General features: G+C 31.8%; 3 protein-coding genes across 4 annotated transcripts; all 3 read left to right on the forward strand.

The window, feature by feature from the left end:
- Nucleotides 1–21: 21 nt before the first annotated feature.
- LOC128388763 (cytochrome P450 4V2-like) lies at nt 22–2,702 on the forward strand. Its single transcript, XM_053348218.1, has 4 exons — nt 22–451; nt 542–660; nt 819–1,488; nt 1,562–2,702. Exons 1-4 carry the CDS (start codon nt 244–246, stop codon nt 2,092–2,094), a joined length of 1,530 nt encoding a protein of 509 aa, XP_053204193.1. The 5' UTR covers nt 22–243; the 3' UTR covers nt 2,095–2,702.
- Nucleotides 2,703–4,530: 1,828 nt separating this feature from the next.
- Nucleotides 4,531–9,649, forward strand: LOC128388765 (cytochrome P450 3A14-like). The gene is made up of 8 exons (XM_053348219.1): nt 4,531–4,834; nt 4,901–5,019; nt 5,079–5,616; nt 5,814–6,160; nt 7,716–7,950; nt 8,035–8,153; nt 8,227–8,896; nt 8,966–9,649. Exons 1-8 carry the CDS (start codon nt 4,639–4,641, stop codon nt 9,496–9,498), a joined length of 2,757 nt encoding a protein of 918 aa, XP_053204194.1. The 5' UTR covers nt 4,531–4,638; the 3' UTR covers nt 9,499–9,649.
- An 823-nt stretch (nt 9,650–10,472) lies between these two features.
- Nucleotides 10,473–16,112, forward strand: LOC128388748 (cytochrome P450 4V2-like). Of its 2 annotated transcripts, XM_053348204.1 has the most exons (7): nt 10,473–10,931; nt 11,070–11,188; nt 11,256–11,919; nt 11,996–12,519; nt 12,931–13,177; nt 13,246–14,614; nt 14,673–14,702. In XM_053348204.1, the coding sequence occupies exons 1-5, from the start codon at nt 10,739–10,741 to the stop codon at nt 13,165–13,167; spliced, it is 1,737 nt and encodes a 578-aa protein (XP_053204179.1). In that variant the 5' UTR covers nt 10,473–10,738; the 3' UTR covers nt 13,168–13,177; nt 13,246–14,614; nt 14,673–14,702. The 2 variants fall into 2 exon arrangements, with proteins under 2 accessions (XP_053204179.1, XP_053204181.1); XM_053348206.1 differs by lacking the exons at nt 10,473–10,931; nt 11,070–11,188; nt 11,256–11,919; nt 11,996–12,519; nt 12,931–13,177 and having other exon boundaries at nt 14,033–14,400; nt 14,496–14,614; nt 14,673–16,112.
- The last annotated feature ends 359 nt before the right edge of the window (nt 16,113–16,471 follow it).

Genomic DNA, 16,471 nt, shown 5'->3' on the forward strand with positions numbered 1-16,471 from the left:
ATTTCAATTCATCTCATATTTAGATGTATTTTTACATTAAATCATTTGCCTAGATGGGTGAATTCATCGTGGAAAAACAATCCTATCTATAAAGAATCTTTTTCCTGAGGTAATAATAATGACGATATTGGAAATGATTACCATTCGAGTTGTGTTCATTTGTTTGCCTTCCTTCATTTTGTCAGTCAAACTCATATCCTCGCTCTGAACTCTGAGAGTGAAACGTACGAGAAAAATATCATCATGCTTTATGGTGAGATGAATTTCACTTATAAACTTTTCATCGATTTAATTGTAACTATGTTAATTGTGCTTGTGATAAAAAAACTTGTGAATTTCATTAAATATTATAACTGTTTCTTAAAACTTCCAAAGGATCCTAATTGTACATTCCTATTGGGCGATTTACTTCACTTCATACCTGCTATATGGGATCAGAAATTTTCTTCAGGTAAGTTTACTTATAGATTTGTTTTATTACAATAATATTTAATATGACAATCAAATCGACAATTACTCTTGATGTTAAATCATTCAATAGATGCTGTGACCACTTATATGACAAAAAATGCTTCTCATCATCAAATCAAATCGGGTATACATGGAGGTTGGCTTGGTTGGTGGCCTATTGTGATTCTACATGATTATAAAGCCATTGAGGTGAGTGAAGGTTAAAATTATATCCATTATCTAACGATTATTAGTTGAATTTACGAGATTAGCCTCACAGATTAAGTAGATAATCCACGAAAAAACTTGACTGGAAAGAAAGCTCAATGCTTAGAATGAAACTAACTGGATTAGTTTTTTATTCTCAGGCACTGGTTAGAGAAAATGTTATACATAAACCCATTTTCTATAAATTCACCGGACTCAGAGAGGGTTTGATCTCTTCGGTTGGACAAAAATGGAAAATGAGACGAAAAATGATCGAACCTTTTTTCGTTAGCAAACAAACAAAAAAGTTTGCTATCATTTCTGACAGCGTTTTTGCTCCAATGATAAACGGAAACGATTTCTGCGAAGAGGGAAAATATCTAACACTCGTCGAAAAACTTCATTCATCAACAGGTAACATTATTCTCAATGCCACCGCAGGTGTACCGATAGAAAAAGAACAAGAAGAGAAAAATTTTCTTAACAAGACTATGCACCTAATGGAAACGAACACGATGGCAAGAATATGCAATCCACCTTTATGGTTCGATTGGATTTTCAATGTAACCAAAGCAGGTAGAAAAACCGTCAAAATGATGGCCAGAGTGTACAAATTTCTTGACGATTGTATCATAAGGAATGAGGAAATTTTGAATGAGAGCGATAAGTCTGGTCAATCGGATTCATCTTCTTTCAATTTCGTCAAAATGTTGCTCACATCTAACAAAGGAAAAATCGATTTAGAAGGAATCAACGAAGAGCTGTTGACCGCAGTATCCGCTGGACATGATAGCTCGGCCTTAACTCTTAACACGTTGATGTTCATTTTGGGTAAGAAAAACGAATTTCATTCTACGAATAAGATTTGAAATTGTTTCTTTTGTTTGCTCCATTTCGTTTAAAGGAAACTACCCCGATATCCAAGAAAAAGTGTACCAAGAGATTTCATCGATGTTTGGAGAAAACGAATCGGTTAATGATATTGAAAGGGTTAAACATTGCGAGTATCTTGACAAGTGTCTCAAAGAATCAATGAGACTTTATCCTGCTGTACCTTTGATAGCAAGAGAACTGGAGGAACCAATTGAGATAAATGGTTACAATTTGCCAAAAGGATCAATATTAATATGTAATATTTTTAATGTCCATCGAGATCCTCGAATTTATCCTGATCCAACTCAATATGATCCTGAGCGTTTCGATCCATCAAATTTACCAAACATTCCCAAAGGAGCTTATATACCTTTCGGAGTAATACCAAGAGCTTGTACCGGGTCTCGATTTGCATTAATCGAAATGAAAATTTTTCTTATTCATTTGATAAGAAAATATAAAATTTTCTCAGCTAAGAAACTCGAAGAAGTTTCTTTCGAAATGGATTTCACTTTAAAGCCTTCAAGCCCATTGGAAATCATGCTTCGTAAACGAACCAACTGATCGATTTATCTTAATTAAATCCATAATCATCTTTTAAGTAATTAATAAGAAAATATATTCTCTCTTATTTTTGCCGTTCAATTCATTAAATACAAAACTTATTGGTCAATTTATTTAGTAAAAAATAAACCAGGTAACAAAAATCGTTACGAAGTCTTATCCTTTTTTCAAGATTTCAATTCATAATATTAATATTATTATAATAATAATTAATTGTTGGAAATGAAAAATCAAAGTATGAAAAAAAACATCATTGACAATCAAACAAAAAATGTAGAGTCATTAAAATATCATTTAATCACGATTCTTGGAAATTACAATTACTTTTAGTATCATTAACTAGTTGTGTTTACTATTCAATCCTGATTATACAGTCGTGAAAAATGAGTTTCGAATCGAGTCGAAGTTGAATTTTTAATCATTCGCACAACTTATCTACGAAAATCAATTGATAATCTTTATCACCAGTGATAAGACTTAGATGATTTACTCATTGATTTTTCTAATCTTGATTGTTTAATCTGTTAATTTTTGTCACTACCTGTGCGAATTGTCAAAAACCGTTAATAAAATAACGTTAGATTTATTTTCCTCAATTAAATTCATTTGTCCATCGAACCAACACTTTTTTACTTTTTATTTTTAATACCAGAAAACTTTTACTATACAGGGCGTTTACGCTAATTAAACAGATTTGTTTTCGGAATAACTCGTGAACTAAGATTCGCACAAACAAATGGACTACACCGGTGGACTTGTCGTGTCTTAGGGTTTACTTTGACACCAAGTTCGAAATTTAAATTCGGCAGGCCAGAATTCCGACAACCAAAAGGTCAAAACTGATAAAAATGTTTTTGCTAGATATTCAGTCTTTGTTCATACCGAAAAATTTATCGTTTGTCTTAAAATCGAATTTTGGAACGGAATTCTGGCCTGCCGAATTTAAATTTCGAACTTGGTGTCAAAGTAAACCCTAAGACACGACAAGTCCACCGGTGTAGTCCATTTGTTTGTGCGAATCTTAGTTCACGAGTTATTCCGAAAACAAATCTGTTTAATTAGCGTAAACGCCCTGTAGTATACTAAGTAAATATGATTATCTAATTGATTATGAATTAAAGGTAATTGACCATAATTCTTGTTTCGATTTCATCTAATATTTCTTTGATATACTTCGTCTCTCTAACAAAGGTAGAATCAATTCACAGGAAAATGTAGCCTCAACTCAACGGTAGTGACGTTCGAGAGCTTTTACCGTATCATATGGGGTTTTTTAAGAAAGAAAAGAGATTGACTTTCTGAACAGTTCAACTAAGTGACTGAACATTATTCTAATTGAATCAAATCAACGATTGACAAATCGTTCAGATTCTCACTTTACCCAGTTGGTTAAACTTTCTATTAGCAAAATAAAATCTTTTCTGATCAGTTGAATGTTCAAATCTTCTAGACTTCTAATCTTCTAATCTATTGATCTCATTATAAAGACACATGCGATAGTATTATAACAATGTGAAATTCTGTCAACTGATTGAAATCAAAGTTTTATCTACTCAATCGACGATTTCATACGAATAAACCATTGAGCTCTAATAGCTTTCGAATATCCATTTGACGATAAAGCGATTTTTCAGATGATCTTAATTTCATCCTGTATGATTAAACGGAAATGAAACGTAATTCTGTTTGATGATGGGCGCTATTTGAAAAAAATATCATCGAACGATATCGATACTCAGATTTTAAATATCGATCTTATCGATATTTAGCGAAAGAGAAAAAGACAGAGAAAAAAGTAAGAGAAAAAGAAAAGCTTTGAAAAATCGGTCAAAAAAATCTTCAAAAATAATATGGCGAAAAGAAAAAGTAGAAAGGCAGAGAAATTATTAATCGATATTCTTTTTCTTGTATCGATAAAAATCGACACCAAAATATCGATAATATCGCTCATCTTCAGATGATGGTACTTGCTCTTAATCTCTTTCGATCTCGAATTCATTGGCAAATTATTTTTCGAGATTTTTACTTGTCTTATTTCCTTCAAAGTTAATATCTTTAGTTAAAATCTCTCGATTATTGAAATTATGAGAAACTGATACAGCCAGAAAAACCATAATTGATAATTAAATTGACTATATTGTCTTGTTGAATCCGTCAGCTAAAAAATGTAAATAGAGTCATTAAAATATCATTTGTTCATTTGATTGTTGGAAATTACAATTATTATAATAATCATTCACTAATTAAGGTTGCTATTGAAAACAATAAAAGTACGATACCAAGAGAATCATTAAATTGAGAGATAAATTAGAGATGATCATAGTTAATGTTCTAACAATAGAGGAAATATCGTTTTATTTGATTTCGAATTTAATTACATTAAAATTCAACTGAATTCATTTTGCTTCGACCTTGTACCATTGCAAGGAACTAAAAGTTTTAATGAAATTCGTTCTCTGTAATCTATTGAATCAGTCAGACTCTTGTCCATGTTCATGATAATTTATTATCTGCTTGTTTAATAGGGAAATCGTATTAAGAATAATGTTTTCCAGTGATATTAATTTCGTCCATTTAGTGGCAATTTTGCTGAGTTTTTTTGTGGTGAAAAAATTTTTCCATTTCATCAAATATTTTAATTGTTTTCTCAAATTTCCAAAGGATCCTGAATGCTCATTCCTTTTCGGCGATTTACTTAAATTGCTTCCCTATTGTTTCGGGAATTCAAGCTCAGTATCACGTAAGTTAATATAAGTTTAATTAGATCAAAATTGAATACAGCTTGATTGAATTTTCTTATGAACAGTTAATTTAACGAAGTATTTGACTCGAAATGCTTCAAATCATCAAACGAAATCAGGCTTTTACGGAGGTTGGATTGGCTGGTGGCCTGTGGCTGTTTTGTCTGACTATAAATCCATGGAGGTGAATATAACCAATTCGAATTGATTTCTGATTGACCATTTGATTATTCCTTTTCTTAGATATTGATTAATAGAAACATTGTGCAGAAACCCAGTATTTATAAATTTCTTGCGCTTAAAGAGGGCTTGTTAACTTCGAGCGGCGAAAAATGGAAAATGAGACGAAAAATGATCGAACCTTTTTTCGTTAGTAAAAACTGGAAAAGATTTGCCCAGATTTCTGATCGAGTATTTGATTCATTGATAAATAAGGACGATTTTTGTAACGAGGAAAAATACTCAACACTTACTGACCAAATTCATTCATCATCGTTTGATATCATTTTCAAAGTTACTGCAGATTCACCGATAGGTTCAGATAAAGAGGAAAAACAACACGCGCTCAAGGCCATTAAACTAATGGAAACTACTACGATAGAACGAGTATGTAATCCACTTTATTGGAATGATCAAATTTTCTCGGTCACCAAATTGGGTAGAAAAGTTACCAAAATGATGTCCCGGCTGTACAAATTTGTCGATAACATTATCGATCAGAATCTTGACAACAATCAGAATAAAATTGACCAGTCAGGTCAAAGAGAATCTTCACCTACAACTTAATCAGCTTGTTAAGTGGCTCGAACAAAGGTAGAATCAATTTAGATGGAATCAGTGAGGAATTGCTCACTATGGTTATAGCGGGACATGAGACCACCGCTTCTACTATTAACTTGACGGTGTTCATTTTAGGTAAGAATATCAACCACTTATACCACTGGTACTTATTTCATCAACTGTTCTTTTCGCGTTTAGGAAGTCATCTAGATGTTCAAGAAAAGTTATACCAAGAGATTTCATCGATGTTCGAGGAAAACGAATCAGTGGATGATATTGAAAAGATAAATAAGTGTAACTATCTCGATAAGTGCATCAAAGAGTCAATGAGACTCTTTGCCCCGATACCATTGGTTGCAAGAGAATTGGTTGAACCAATTGAGATAAATGGTTACAATTTACCAAAAGGAACAACAGTTATGTGTGACATCTTCAACACTCAACGAGACCCTCGAATTTATCCTAATCCGACTGAATATGATCCAGAGCGTTTTGATTCGTCAAATTTACCAAATATTCCTAAAGGAGCTTATGTACCTTTCGGAGTATCGCCAAGAAATTGTATCGGTTATCGTTTTGCGACAATCGAAATTAAAATTTTCTTAATTCATTTAATAAGAAAATATGAAATTTTCTCTGCCAAGAAACTCGAAGATGTTTCTTTTACGATGGACTTTACAATAAAACTTTTGTGTCCATTGGAAGTTATGCTCCGAAAACGAGCCAATAGAAATAAATAAATAATAGAATATAAAATAATCGTATATGTAGAAAAAGTTTGAGTAAAATATTCTTTATTATGGTTTAACTCAATGTAAAACTTTTTCGATAAGTAATAAATACATTATTCTCTATTCAAACTTGATACAAACATTTTTCACGTATGAAACTCCACATTAACAAAAGAGATACAATCGATCGCTGTAAATTATGTTTCGAGTCAGTCGATTGAGCAGGTCATTAGCGATCGGATGCATAATATTTCAATTTCTCGGCCTTGTCCTTTGAATCACCCAAATTCATTGGCTTTTGCAGCTCAGTTGATCCAAAACTAAAATACACTTGTAACTTGAAAAAGCTTCAAAAATAATAAACATTAAATTAGTTTCGATTTCATCTATATCCTACTAACTGATTGAATAGTATATAAAATATGACAAATGAATTTTTCAGCGCCCGTTCATAAATTTCGATTCAAATCTATTAGCATATGCAGGCGCAAAGGAGTATTAGATTCCGTTTGCAGTGATGCTCAGTGCCGTCGGTAGTTCTACGGTTGAGCAGGTTGAAGATTATAAAATTTGGATAAAGAAAATGTCAATTTATCCCAAGGCAATTCCACTCTCAATCGAGAAGTTGCCTTTCATCACAACAAAAACATGAGATTATCGAAAAAATCAAGCTTACAATCTAATATAAATACTTAACAATATCATAATAGTAAGAGAAATTATCAGAACTGTTTTTTGATTAGATCAATTTTATACTGCGATTTATTTGAAAAGCTCAAATACTCGAATCTCATGCGAATGACGAAATTATTTTAACGAAAATGATGATTAGATATTAAGAAAAGCACCAATGATAACAGTAAACAGAGAGATTCTTCATTTAACTTGTTGAGAGCTTTTTCCTGCTATATTATACAAATAAAACGAATTAATTATCAAATGTTAATAAAATGAGGAACTGATATGATAAGAAATTGTAATTGAATAGACTTTTAATTGTTTTGGATGCTCATTAAATCACAATATTATTCTCCTATGTATTATTACTGTTACAATCATTTTTCTGAGTATTTACTGGCCCATGGTCCTCAATGTAGATGGATCAGTATCCTAGTCATTTATTTCATAATTTTCCTTCTCGAGGAAAAGTTTATTATAAAAAAGAATCAAATTAGTTAGAACTTTACCCAAAGAGCTGAAATTAATGGTTAACAATATTAAAACAAAGCTTTTAAAAGTCGAATAATTTCTCATTGATCACCATTTTCCCTTTAAATTCAATCACTCTGAAGTTAATTATAAACTCAGCTTAATCAAATTTCTTTAACAATCAGTTGATGATTTTCAGCGTTCATGACAAGTTATCTAATTGAAAAGTCCAAGAAAAAAAGTTATGGTGATTTTCAGTCATGTAAATTTCCCCGATGTATCAGGCATCAATTTAGTTGTGATTGTTTTGAGTGTTTTTGTTGTGAAAAAACTTTTCAATTTCATCGGATATTTGAAGCCCTTTTTTAAACTTCCAAAGGATCCAAAATGTTCATTTCTGTTTGGCGATTCAATTCAATTCATACCTGGTCTCTGGAACACAAAACTTTCTTCAGGTAAGGTAAAATATTATTAAACGAATGCAATAGTCTAATGGAAAACTAAAATATAAATGTGTTGAACAAATTTCTGATCTACAGTCGCTATAACTAATTTTATGATTTCGAATGCTTCAAATCACCAAATCAAATCGGGCCTACACGCATTTTGGCTTGGATGGTGGCCTATGGTTGTGATTAATGACCACAAATGTGTTGAAGTGAGTATTAAAATTGAATCTTTCTGATTGTATATTCTGGAACTTATATAAAATATTGTTCTTTCTATTCCAGGAATTGATTAGTTATAGTGCTATAATAAGTAAACCCCCTTTCTATAAATTCATGGGACTTAAAGATGGTTTGATAACTTCGACAGGTGAAAAATGGAAAATGAGACGAAAAATGATTGAACCTTTTTTCGTTAGTAAACAACAGAAAAGATTTGCACTGACCATTGACGAAGTGTTTGATTTATTGGTAAACGAAGATGATTTTTGTAACCAGGGAAAATATCTAACCCTTTGTCACAAAGTCCATTTAGCAACAGCTGATATTATCATGAAAGTGACTGCAGATTTACCAATAGATTCAGAAAAAGAGAGAAAACTTGATTCAGTTGAGGCAATCGATTTAATGGAAAGATCTACAATAGTCAGATTGTGTAATCCTTTTTTATGGAGCGATCGAATTTTCAATATGACGAGATTTGGTAAAAAGTGTACCAAAATGGCTAACCTAGGGTACGAATTCATCGAAATCGCTATCAACAATAATCTGGACCATAATTCGAATGATATTGATGATCAGTCAGGATTGTTTTCACCTTTCAATTTAGTCAATATACTCAATTCTCATAAAGGTAAAATCGATTCATCAGGGATAAGCGAAGAGATCTTGACCACAGTTGCAGCGGGACATGAGACCACTGCCACTGCTCTGAAATGGACCCTGTTCATATTAGGTAAGAAATTTAGGTGAACTTTGTTTAATTTTTCAACTCTGAATTTCGTTTGCTCTATTCCTCTTTCAGGCAATCGTATTGATATACAAGAAAAATTGTATCAAGAGATTTCATCAATTTTTGATGACAAAGAATCTGTAAATGACATTGTAAAGATTAAAGATTGTGAATATCTCGATAAATGTCTCAAAGAGTCGATGAGACTTTACCCGCCGGTACCATTTATAGGAAGAGAATTGGATGAGCCAATTGAGATAAATGGTTATTATTTACCGAAAGGACCTACAACCATGATTAACATTCTTAGTATCCATCGAGATCCTCGAATTTATCCCAACCCGACCGAATATGATCCAGAGCGTTTCGATCCATCAAATTTACCAAACATTCCCAAAGGAGCTTATATACCTTTCGGAGTAATGCCAAGAAATTGTATCGGTTATCGATTTGCTTTAATCGAAATGAAAATTTTTCTTATTCATTTGATAAGAAGATATGAAATTTTCTCAGCCAAGAAACTCGAAGACGTTTCTTTCACAATGGACACCTCTTTAAAGCCTTCATTTCCATTGGAAATTATGCTCCGAAAACGATCGAATTGATAAGAAATCATGAAAAAAAGTAATAGATTAATCATTAGATTAATTGTCAGAGAGATAATTCCTATCATAGTTTAACTCAATGTAAAACTCTTACGATAAGTTAAAAATAAATGCTTCTCTGTATGAATCATGCTATAACTTTCATCTTTAAAGTATGAAACTCCACATTAACTAAAGAGATACTACAGTAGTAAGGTAAGAGATAAATACAGTGTATTTAATACAGTATGTGCTATTTTGTGATTGGTAAATGGAGACAAAATTTTCAAATTCGGTTAATTATCAGCTGATTGCGAAAAATGACCGGTCTCTGGACTGTGTTTGCTTTCTTTTGCTTTTTTCGTCTTTTACCTTCACTTTTAGGTAGCCTAGTTTATTTTCAATCTTCATGCTAAAAATCGTAATAATTGTTTGTGACTACAATTAGAGGTAAAAATGATGATTTGACTTTGGCTGATTAGTGAAAATCAACTCAAGTCATTAGTTGATCTTTAATGATCAATTTCTAGCCAATTAATAAGTTACAATACTTAATTATCATGAAATATACCATATGATGGCTTAATTTTGATTAATAAGTATTGAATGGACTTTTAATTATTTTGGATACTCATTAAATCACAATATTGTTGCTAAATGACTAGAATATAATTTTTCTATGAGATGTTACAAGCATATTTTTTTGAGAATTTGTTGGTTCTTGATCATTAGTGATATATCAGTGTCATTTACTCAATAATTTTCCTTCTAGAGGAAATGTTTATTATAAAAAAGAATCAAATTATTAATAGTTACAACTTTATAGAAAGAGCTGAAATTAATTCGTAGAGATATTTTAAAAGTCAAATCTATTTCTCATTAATCAACGTTTTCCCTTCAAATGTAATCATACTAAAGTTAATTGAGAACTCAGTTACCTCGTGTTGCTTAGACAAACATTTAATGATTCTTAATGTTCATGACGAGTTATCATCATGTTGAAAAGTTCAGGAAATAAGTTTGCATATTTTTCAGCTTCATAAATTTTTCAGATATTTCAATTGCGTTTTTATCTAACAATTAAAACAACATAAACATTGATTAAGAATTTGTTTTTTTAATTAAATTGTCAAATCCCTTTTATTAGTAATTTATAAAGTGTAAAATAGTTACGATTAGTTTATCTCAATTAGTTAATGTTGTTAAACGTTGATTATAAATTATCAATTAAAGTGTGAAAAATAACCGAAAAAGTGTCATCATGTTTTCGGGTTATTTAAATTTCATCAATTTAATTGTGATTTTGTTGAGTTTTTTTGTGGTGAAAAAACTTTTCGATTTCATCAGATACTTGAAACCTTTTTTAAAACTTCCAAAGGATCCAGAATGTTCATTCCTATTTGGTGATCTACTTACACTTAAATCTGCTTTTTTGAATAAGAAATTGACATCAAGTAAGTTGAGATATTGAAAGATTTACCAATATATTGGAGGATTGCAATGAGTTAATTAATAGAAACTCTATCAAATCTCTCCCTCTCAAAACTAAATCTGTTAATCACAATGAATTAATTAAAATTTCTCATCGACAGTTTATTTAACCAAGTATTTAATTGAAAATGCTGCTTATCATCAAATTAAATCCGGTGTACATGTATTTTGGCTCGGGTGGTGGCCCTTTGTTTTCATTAATGATCACAAGTCTGTTGAGGTGAGTACACAAGAGCGATCAAGTTATTATTTGTTAATTAATACGTTTTTTTTACTTGCATTCTTAGGCACTGATTAGTAAAAGTCACATAACTAAGCCCTATTTATATGGATTTATTGGACTAAAGGAAGGGTTGGTCACTTCGAAAGGTGAAAAGTGGAAAATGCGACGAAAAATGATTGAGCCTTTTTTCGTTAGTAAACAACAGAAAAGATTTGCAGTAACTATGGACGAAGTGTTTGATTCGTTGATAAATAAGGACGATTTTTGTGAAGAGGGAAAATACTCAACGTTAGCTGATCAAATTCATCTATCAACATTCGATATCATCTTTAAAGTAACCGCAGATTTACCGATAGGCGCTGAAAGAGAGGAAAAACTTCATATGATGGATGCCATCGAATTCATGGAAATGATAATGATAGAGAGAGCATGTAATCCACTTTATTGGATAGATCGCATTTTCTTTTTAACGAAATTGGGTAAAAAAGTTACCAGCATGACCAGCAGAGGTTACAAATTTTTCGAAAGCGTTGTTAACAGAAATCTTGACGAAAACTCCAATAAAATTGAGTCGAGTACACTTTCATCATTAAATTTGGTGAATATGTTAGCTGGTTCTAGCCGAGGTAAAATCGATTCAGAAGGAATAAGCGAAGAGCTGTTGACAACGGCTGCAGCGGGACACGAGACCACGGCCACTGCTCTCAACTTGATACTGTTCATCTTAGGTAAGAATACTTTGTTTCTATAATACAATGTAATTTGGCTATCTTTTAAATTCTTTTCTATTTCGTCGTTGTTTAGGAAACCGGCCTGAGATCCAAGAAAAGTTATATCAAGAAATTTCATCGGTGTTTGATAACAATGACTCAGTCAATGATATTGAAAAGGTTAATAAGTGTAATTATCTGGATAAGTGTATCAAAGAGTCAATGAGACTTTACCCACCAATACCATTGATAGCAAGAGAATTAGATGAACCAATGGAGATTAACAGTTACTATTTGCCAAAAGGAACCACTGTCGGGGTCAACATTTTCAGCATTCAACGAGATCCTCGAATTTATCCCAACCCGACTCAATATGATCCAGAGCGTTTTGATCTATCAAATTTACCAAACATTCCCAAAGGAGCTTATATACCTTTCGGAGTAGCACCAAGAAATTGTATCGGTTATCGATTTGCTTTAATCGAAATGAAAATTTTTCTTATTCATTTGATAAGAAGATATGAAATTTTCTCAGCCAAGAAACTCGAAGACGTTTCTTTTAGAACGGAATTCACTTTAAAACCCTCATGTCCACTGGAAATCATGCTTCGAAAACGAGTCAGTTGATTATAAAGATCATTATCAATTACATATGTATATTAATTCTACTGATTTTCTAAAATTTACTGTATTAGCTTTTCTAATCAAATACAGTCGATTACACACTTATCGCAATTTTTTGATATTCACCCTTTAGTATTTCTCAATTAATTAGGCTAGTCTCTCTTGCTACAGTTGGTGTGATAATTAGAGATTAGTAAAGGGTTAACATTGAGCTCTTAGTTTAAATAACACACTGAGCTTGCGATAAGTGTTTAGTCGGCTGTAGTAATAATTTCTCATAAATATTCTTCATTTGTTTGGTCAATTTAACAACTTACAAGTTGTTAATTAATTCAAATCAATGAATAACAAAAAATTCTTTATTATGATATTATTCTGTCAATTTCTTGATTGTATTTATTTCAGAATCTCATGCTCGCTTATGCTGATGATAATTTGAAATTTCCTGAAACGACAACTTCAACAATTCCGTTGTATTTGAATAAATGGAGCGCGATTAGTCCCAAGGATGGTCTTAAACTTATTTTTGAGACAATTTTAGTACAGGCCAACACCATTGATCGTGCATCTTTCCCATTTAATCAAGAGTTTTGTCCAAATGAGAGAGTTGCCTTTGATACTTTTCGTAGAGATAACTATTAATAATAAATAAGTAAAATAATCGTCACTTAACTTAGGCTATTAACGATTAACAAGTCATTTTCCCTTTTATAATTGCAGAAGTGAATGCAACTTATTTGGGACACCATGATGCTCTGACCCAGGCCAACTTTTTACAAGCTGTCCGATGGTATAAACAGATATGTCATAAACTCGCGAGTTTTAATGTTATTCAAGTTTCTTTATTTATTATTACTGATATAACATGAGGCAAATAATGTGCGATTTACACCAAGTAGATCCAATTAGTACAATTTCAGCCCATTTTCATACGGATAAGAGTAATGTCAATTCTTGTATGATTAACAATTTCATTAACTATAAAATGTAACTTTTGGCATTCATGTAATTCATGTAATTTATTAGCACATTCACGCGATTCATGGACTTTTGGCCTCTTTTCCCATCATATGCAAGTCCAACAATGTGATCGATTCTTGTCAATGGCTCTCTGTGCTCAGGTTAGTACGAAAACAAATTAGTTATTAATTTAACATGATCGACTTGTAGAGTAAGATTTATGTTCTTAATTAATATTAAAATGAATAATTTTCAGTCCAGATTGTGGTCATTTCGAGTCTCGCTGAAACCGTTTTCATCAGTTTTACTCTGATCGCGCGTATAAGGATCATGACAAGACTCAAGTGTGTAATAATTTAGATTGATCAGACTAGTAAATTTAATTTCCACTGAAACATTTGAATCAACTTCATTTACGATAAGAAAAATTCAAGGTAAATCCAAATAATGAGGAGACTTAATGATAAACCAGTTAATATGAAACTCTAATTAATAGAAAATAAAAGGATATTTCAAGGTCGAATCAGATTCCTTCGTAATCGCCTCTTACTACTTACGTGTTTGATTGCGATGGGTTAACATTAAATTTCAATTCAGGTGCTCAGAATTTGTTTATTTCAATCAGTCAATTTCTTGTATATTTTTCTTGAATAGTCAAAATTTGTTTATTGAGTGTGAAAATATTATAAATAATGGATAATATTATCATGTTTTTCAGTGAAGTGAATTTCATCAATAAATCGCTCATCAATTTAATTGTGGTTTTATTGTTTTTTTTTGCGATGAAAAAACTTTTCGATTTGTTCAATTATTTAAACTATTTTTTTAAACTTCCAAAGGACCCAGAATGTTCATTCCTATTTGGTGATTTACCTAAATTTAAATCTGCTTATTGGGATAGTAAATTGTCATCAAGTAAGTTGAGAGTTTTGCTTGATGTTAAAACATAATCCCAAATGACAATTAACTAAATAAAATTACGACTTTGGACAATAATTTACCATCAACAGTTAACTTGGTCAATTTTCTCACTTCGAATGCTTCAAATCACCAAATCAAATCGGGCTTACATGCACTTTGGCGGGGATGGTGGCCTTTGGTTGTTATTAATGACCACAAATCTATTGAGGTGAGTTAAACAATTAGATTAATTTCTTGTTAGTGAATATTTTTTTTTCTACTTTTAGGCTTTGACAAGTAAAAGTCACATAACTAAGCCCAGTTTTTATGCATTTACTGGACTAAAAGATGGTTTGGTCGTTTCGTGCGGAGAAAAGTGGAAAATGAGACGAAAAATGATTGAGCCTTTTTTCGTTAGTAAACAACAGAAAAGATTTGCAGTAACTATGGACGAAGTGTTTGATTCGTTGATAAATAAGGACGATTTTTGTGAAGAGGGAAAATACTCAACGTTAGCTGATCAAATTCATCTATCAACATTCGATATCATCTTTAAAGTTACCGCAGATTTACCGATAGGCGCTGAAAGAGAGGAAAAACTTCATGCAATGGAAGCCATCGAATTCATGGAAATGATTACGATAGAGAGAGTGTGTAATCCTCTTTATTGGAGCGATCAAATTTTCTTTTCGACTAAATTGGGTAGAAAAGCAACTAGAATGACCAACAGAGCTTACATATTTGTCGAAAATGTTGTTAACAGAAATTTTCACAATAAAAATGATGGATATGATGAGTCGAGCACATTTTCATCATTAAATTTCGTGAATATGTTAGCTGGTTCTAGCAGAGGGAAAATCGATTCAGAAGGGATCAGTGAAGAGCTGATCACGACGGCCGCAGCTGGACACGAGACCACGGCCACTGCTCTCAACTTGATACTGTTCATATTAGGGAATCGTCTGGAGATCCAAGAAAAGTTATATCAAGAAATTTCATCGATGTTTGATAAAAATGAATCTGCGAATGATATTGAAAAGGTAAATAAGTGCGAGTATCTGGATAAGTGTATCAAAGAGTCAATGAGACTTTACCCACCAATACCATTGATTGCAAGAGAATTAGATGAACCAATGGAGATTAACAGTTACTATTTGCCAAAAGGAACTACTGTCGGGGTCAACATTTTCAGCATTCAACGAGATCCTCGAATTTATCCCAACCCGACCGAATATGATCCAGAGCGTTTTGATCCATCAAATTTACCAAACATTCCCAAAGGAGCTTATATACCTTTCGGAGTAGCACCAAGAAATTGTATCGGTTATCGATTTGCTTTAATCGAAATGAAAATTTTTCTTATTCATTTGATAAGAAGATATGAAATTTTCTCAGCCAAGAAACTCGAAGAGATTTCTTTTAGAACGGAATTCACTTTAAAACCTTCATGTGCACTGGAAATCATGCTTCGAAAACGAGTCAGTTGTTCATAAAGAACATTAGCAATTATATTAATCCTTCATATTGGATCACCGACATTCGTTTGATGCACAGCTCAGTAGAGCCAAAACTCGAATCAACCCATTGAGAAAGCCACTGAAGATCATGTTCCCTCTATAAATAAATTCCAATAGAGTTAAAATCTTATATCGATGGAAAACTTAGAAATAAATAACACAGTTCGAATTAATTTCACAGTTTTTCATTCGATTTCAATATAATATAATTGATCTACTTTTGACACTTCTCTTTTTCACTATTTATATTAATTACTTGGCAAATAGGATCGAGAATTGATCAAACTTTCATGGATTAATTTTCATATATCAAGACTGAAGTTAAATTGCCATTAAGAAAATAAAACCTTTGAAGGTCATTTAAAGGATTTTCTATGTAAAAGCTTACCCGAGAATTTATTTGTGCAGCAACAGAGTATTCAAAGTTTAAATTGAATCACTTTCATCACATTGTATCTAGAAATTAATGCCCTTTGGCGATAATAAGTATTCAATGGATGGCCATTAATTGTGTTGAGAAACAATTAAATCACAAGACGATTATCGAGTCACTAGGAATCATCACCGTC

The sequence above is a fragment of the Panonychus citri genome, unplaced genomic scaffold (assembly GCF_014898815.1).
Source record: "Panonychus citri isolate SS breed McGregor unplaced genomic scaffold, ASM1489881v1 Contig00102, whole genome shotgun sequence".
In the NCBI taxonomy this organism is placed as follows: Eukaryota; Metazoa; Arthropoda; class Arachnida; order Trombidiformes; family Tetranychidae; genus Panonychus; species Panonychus citri.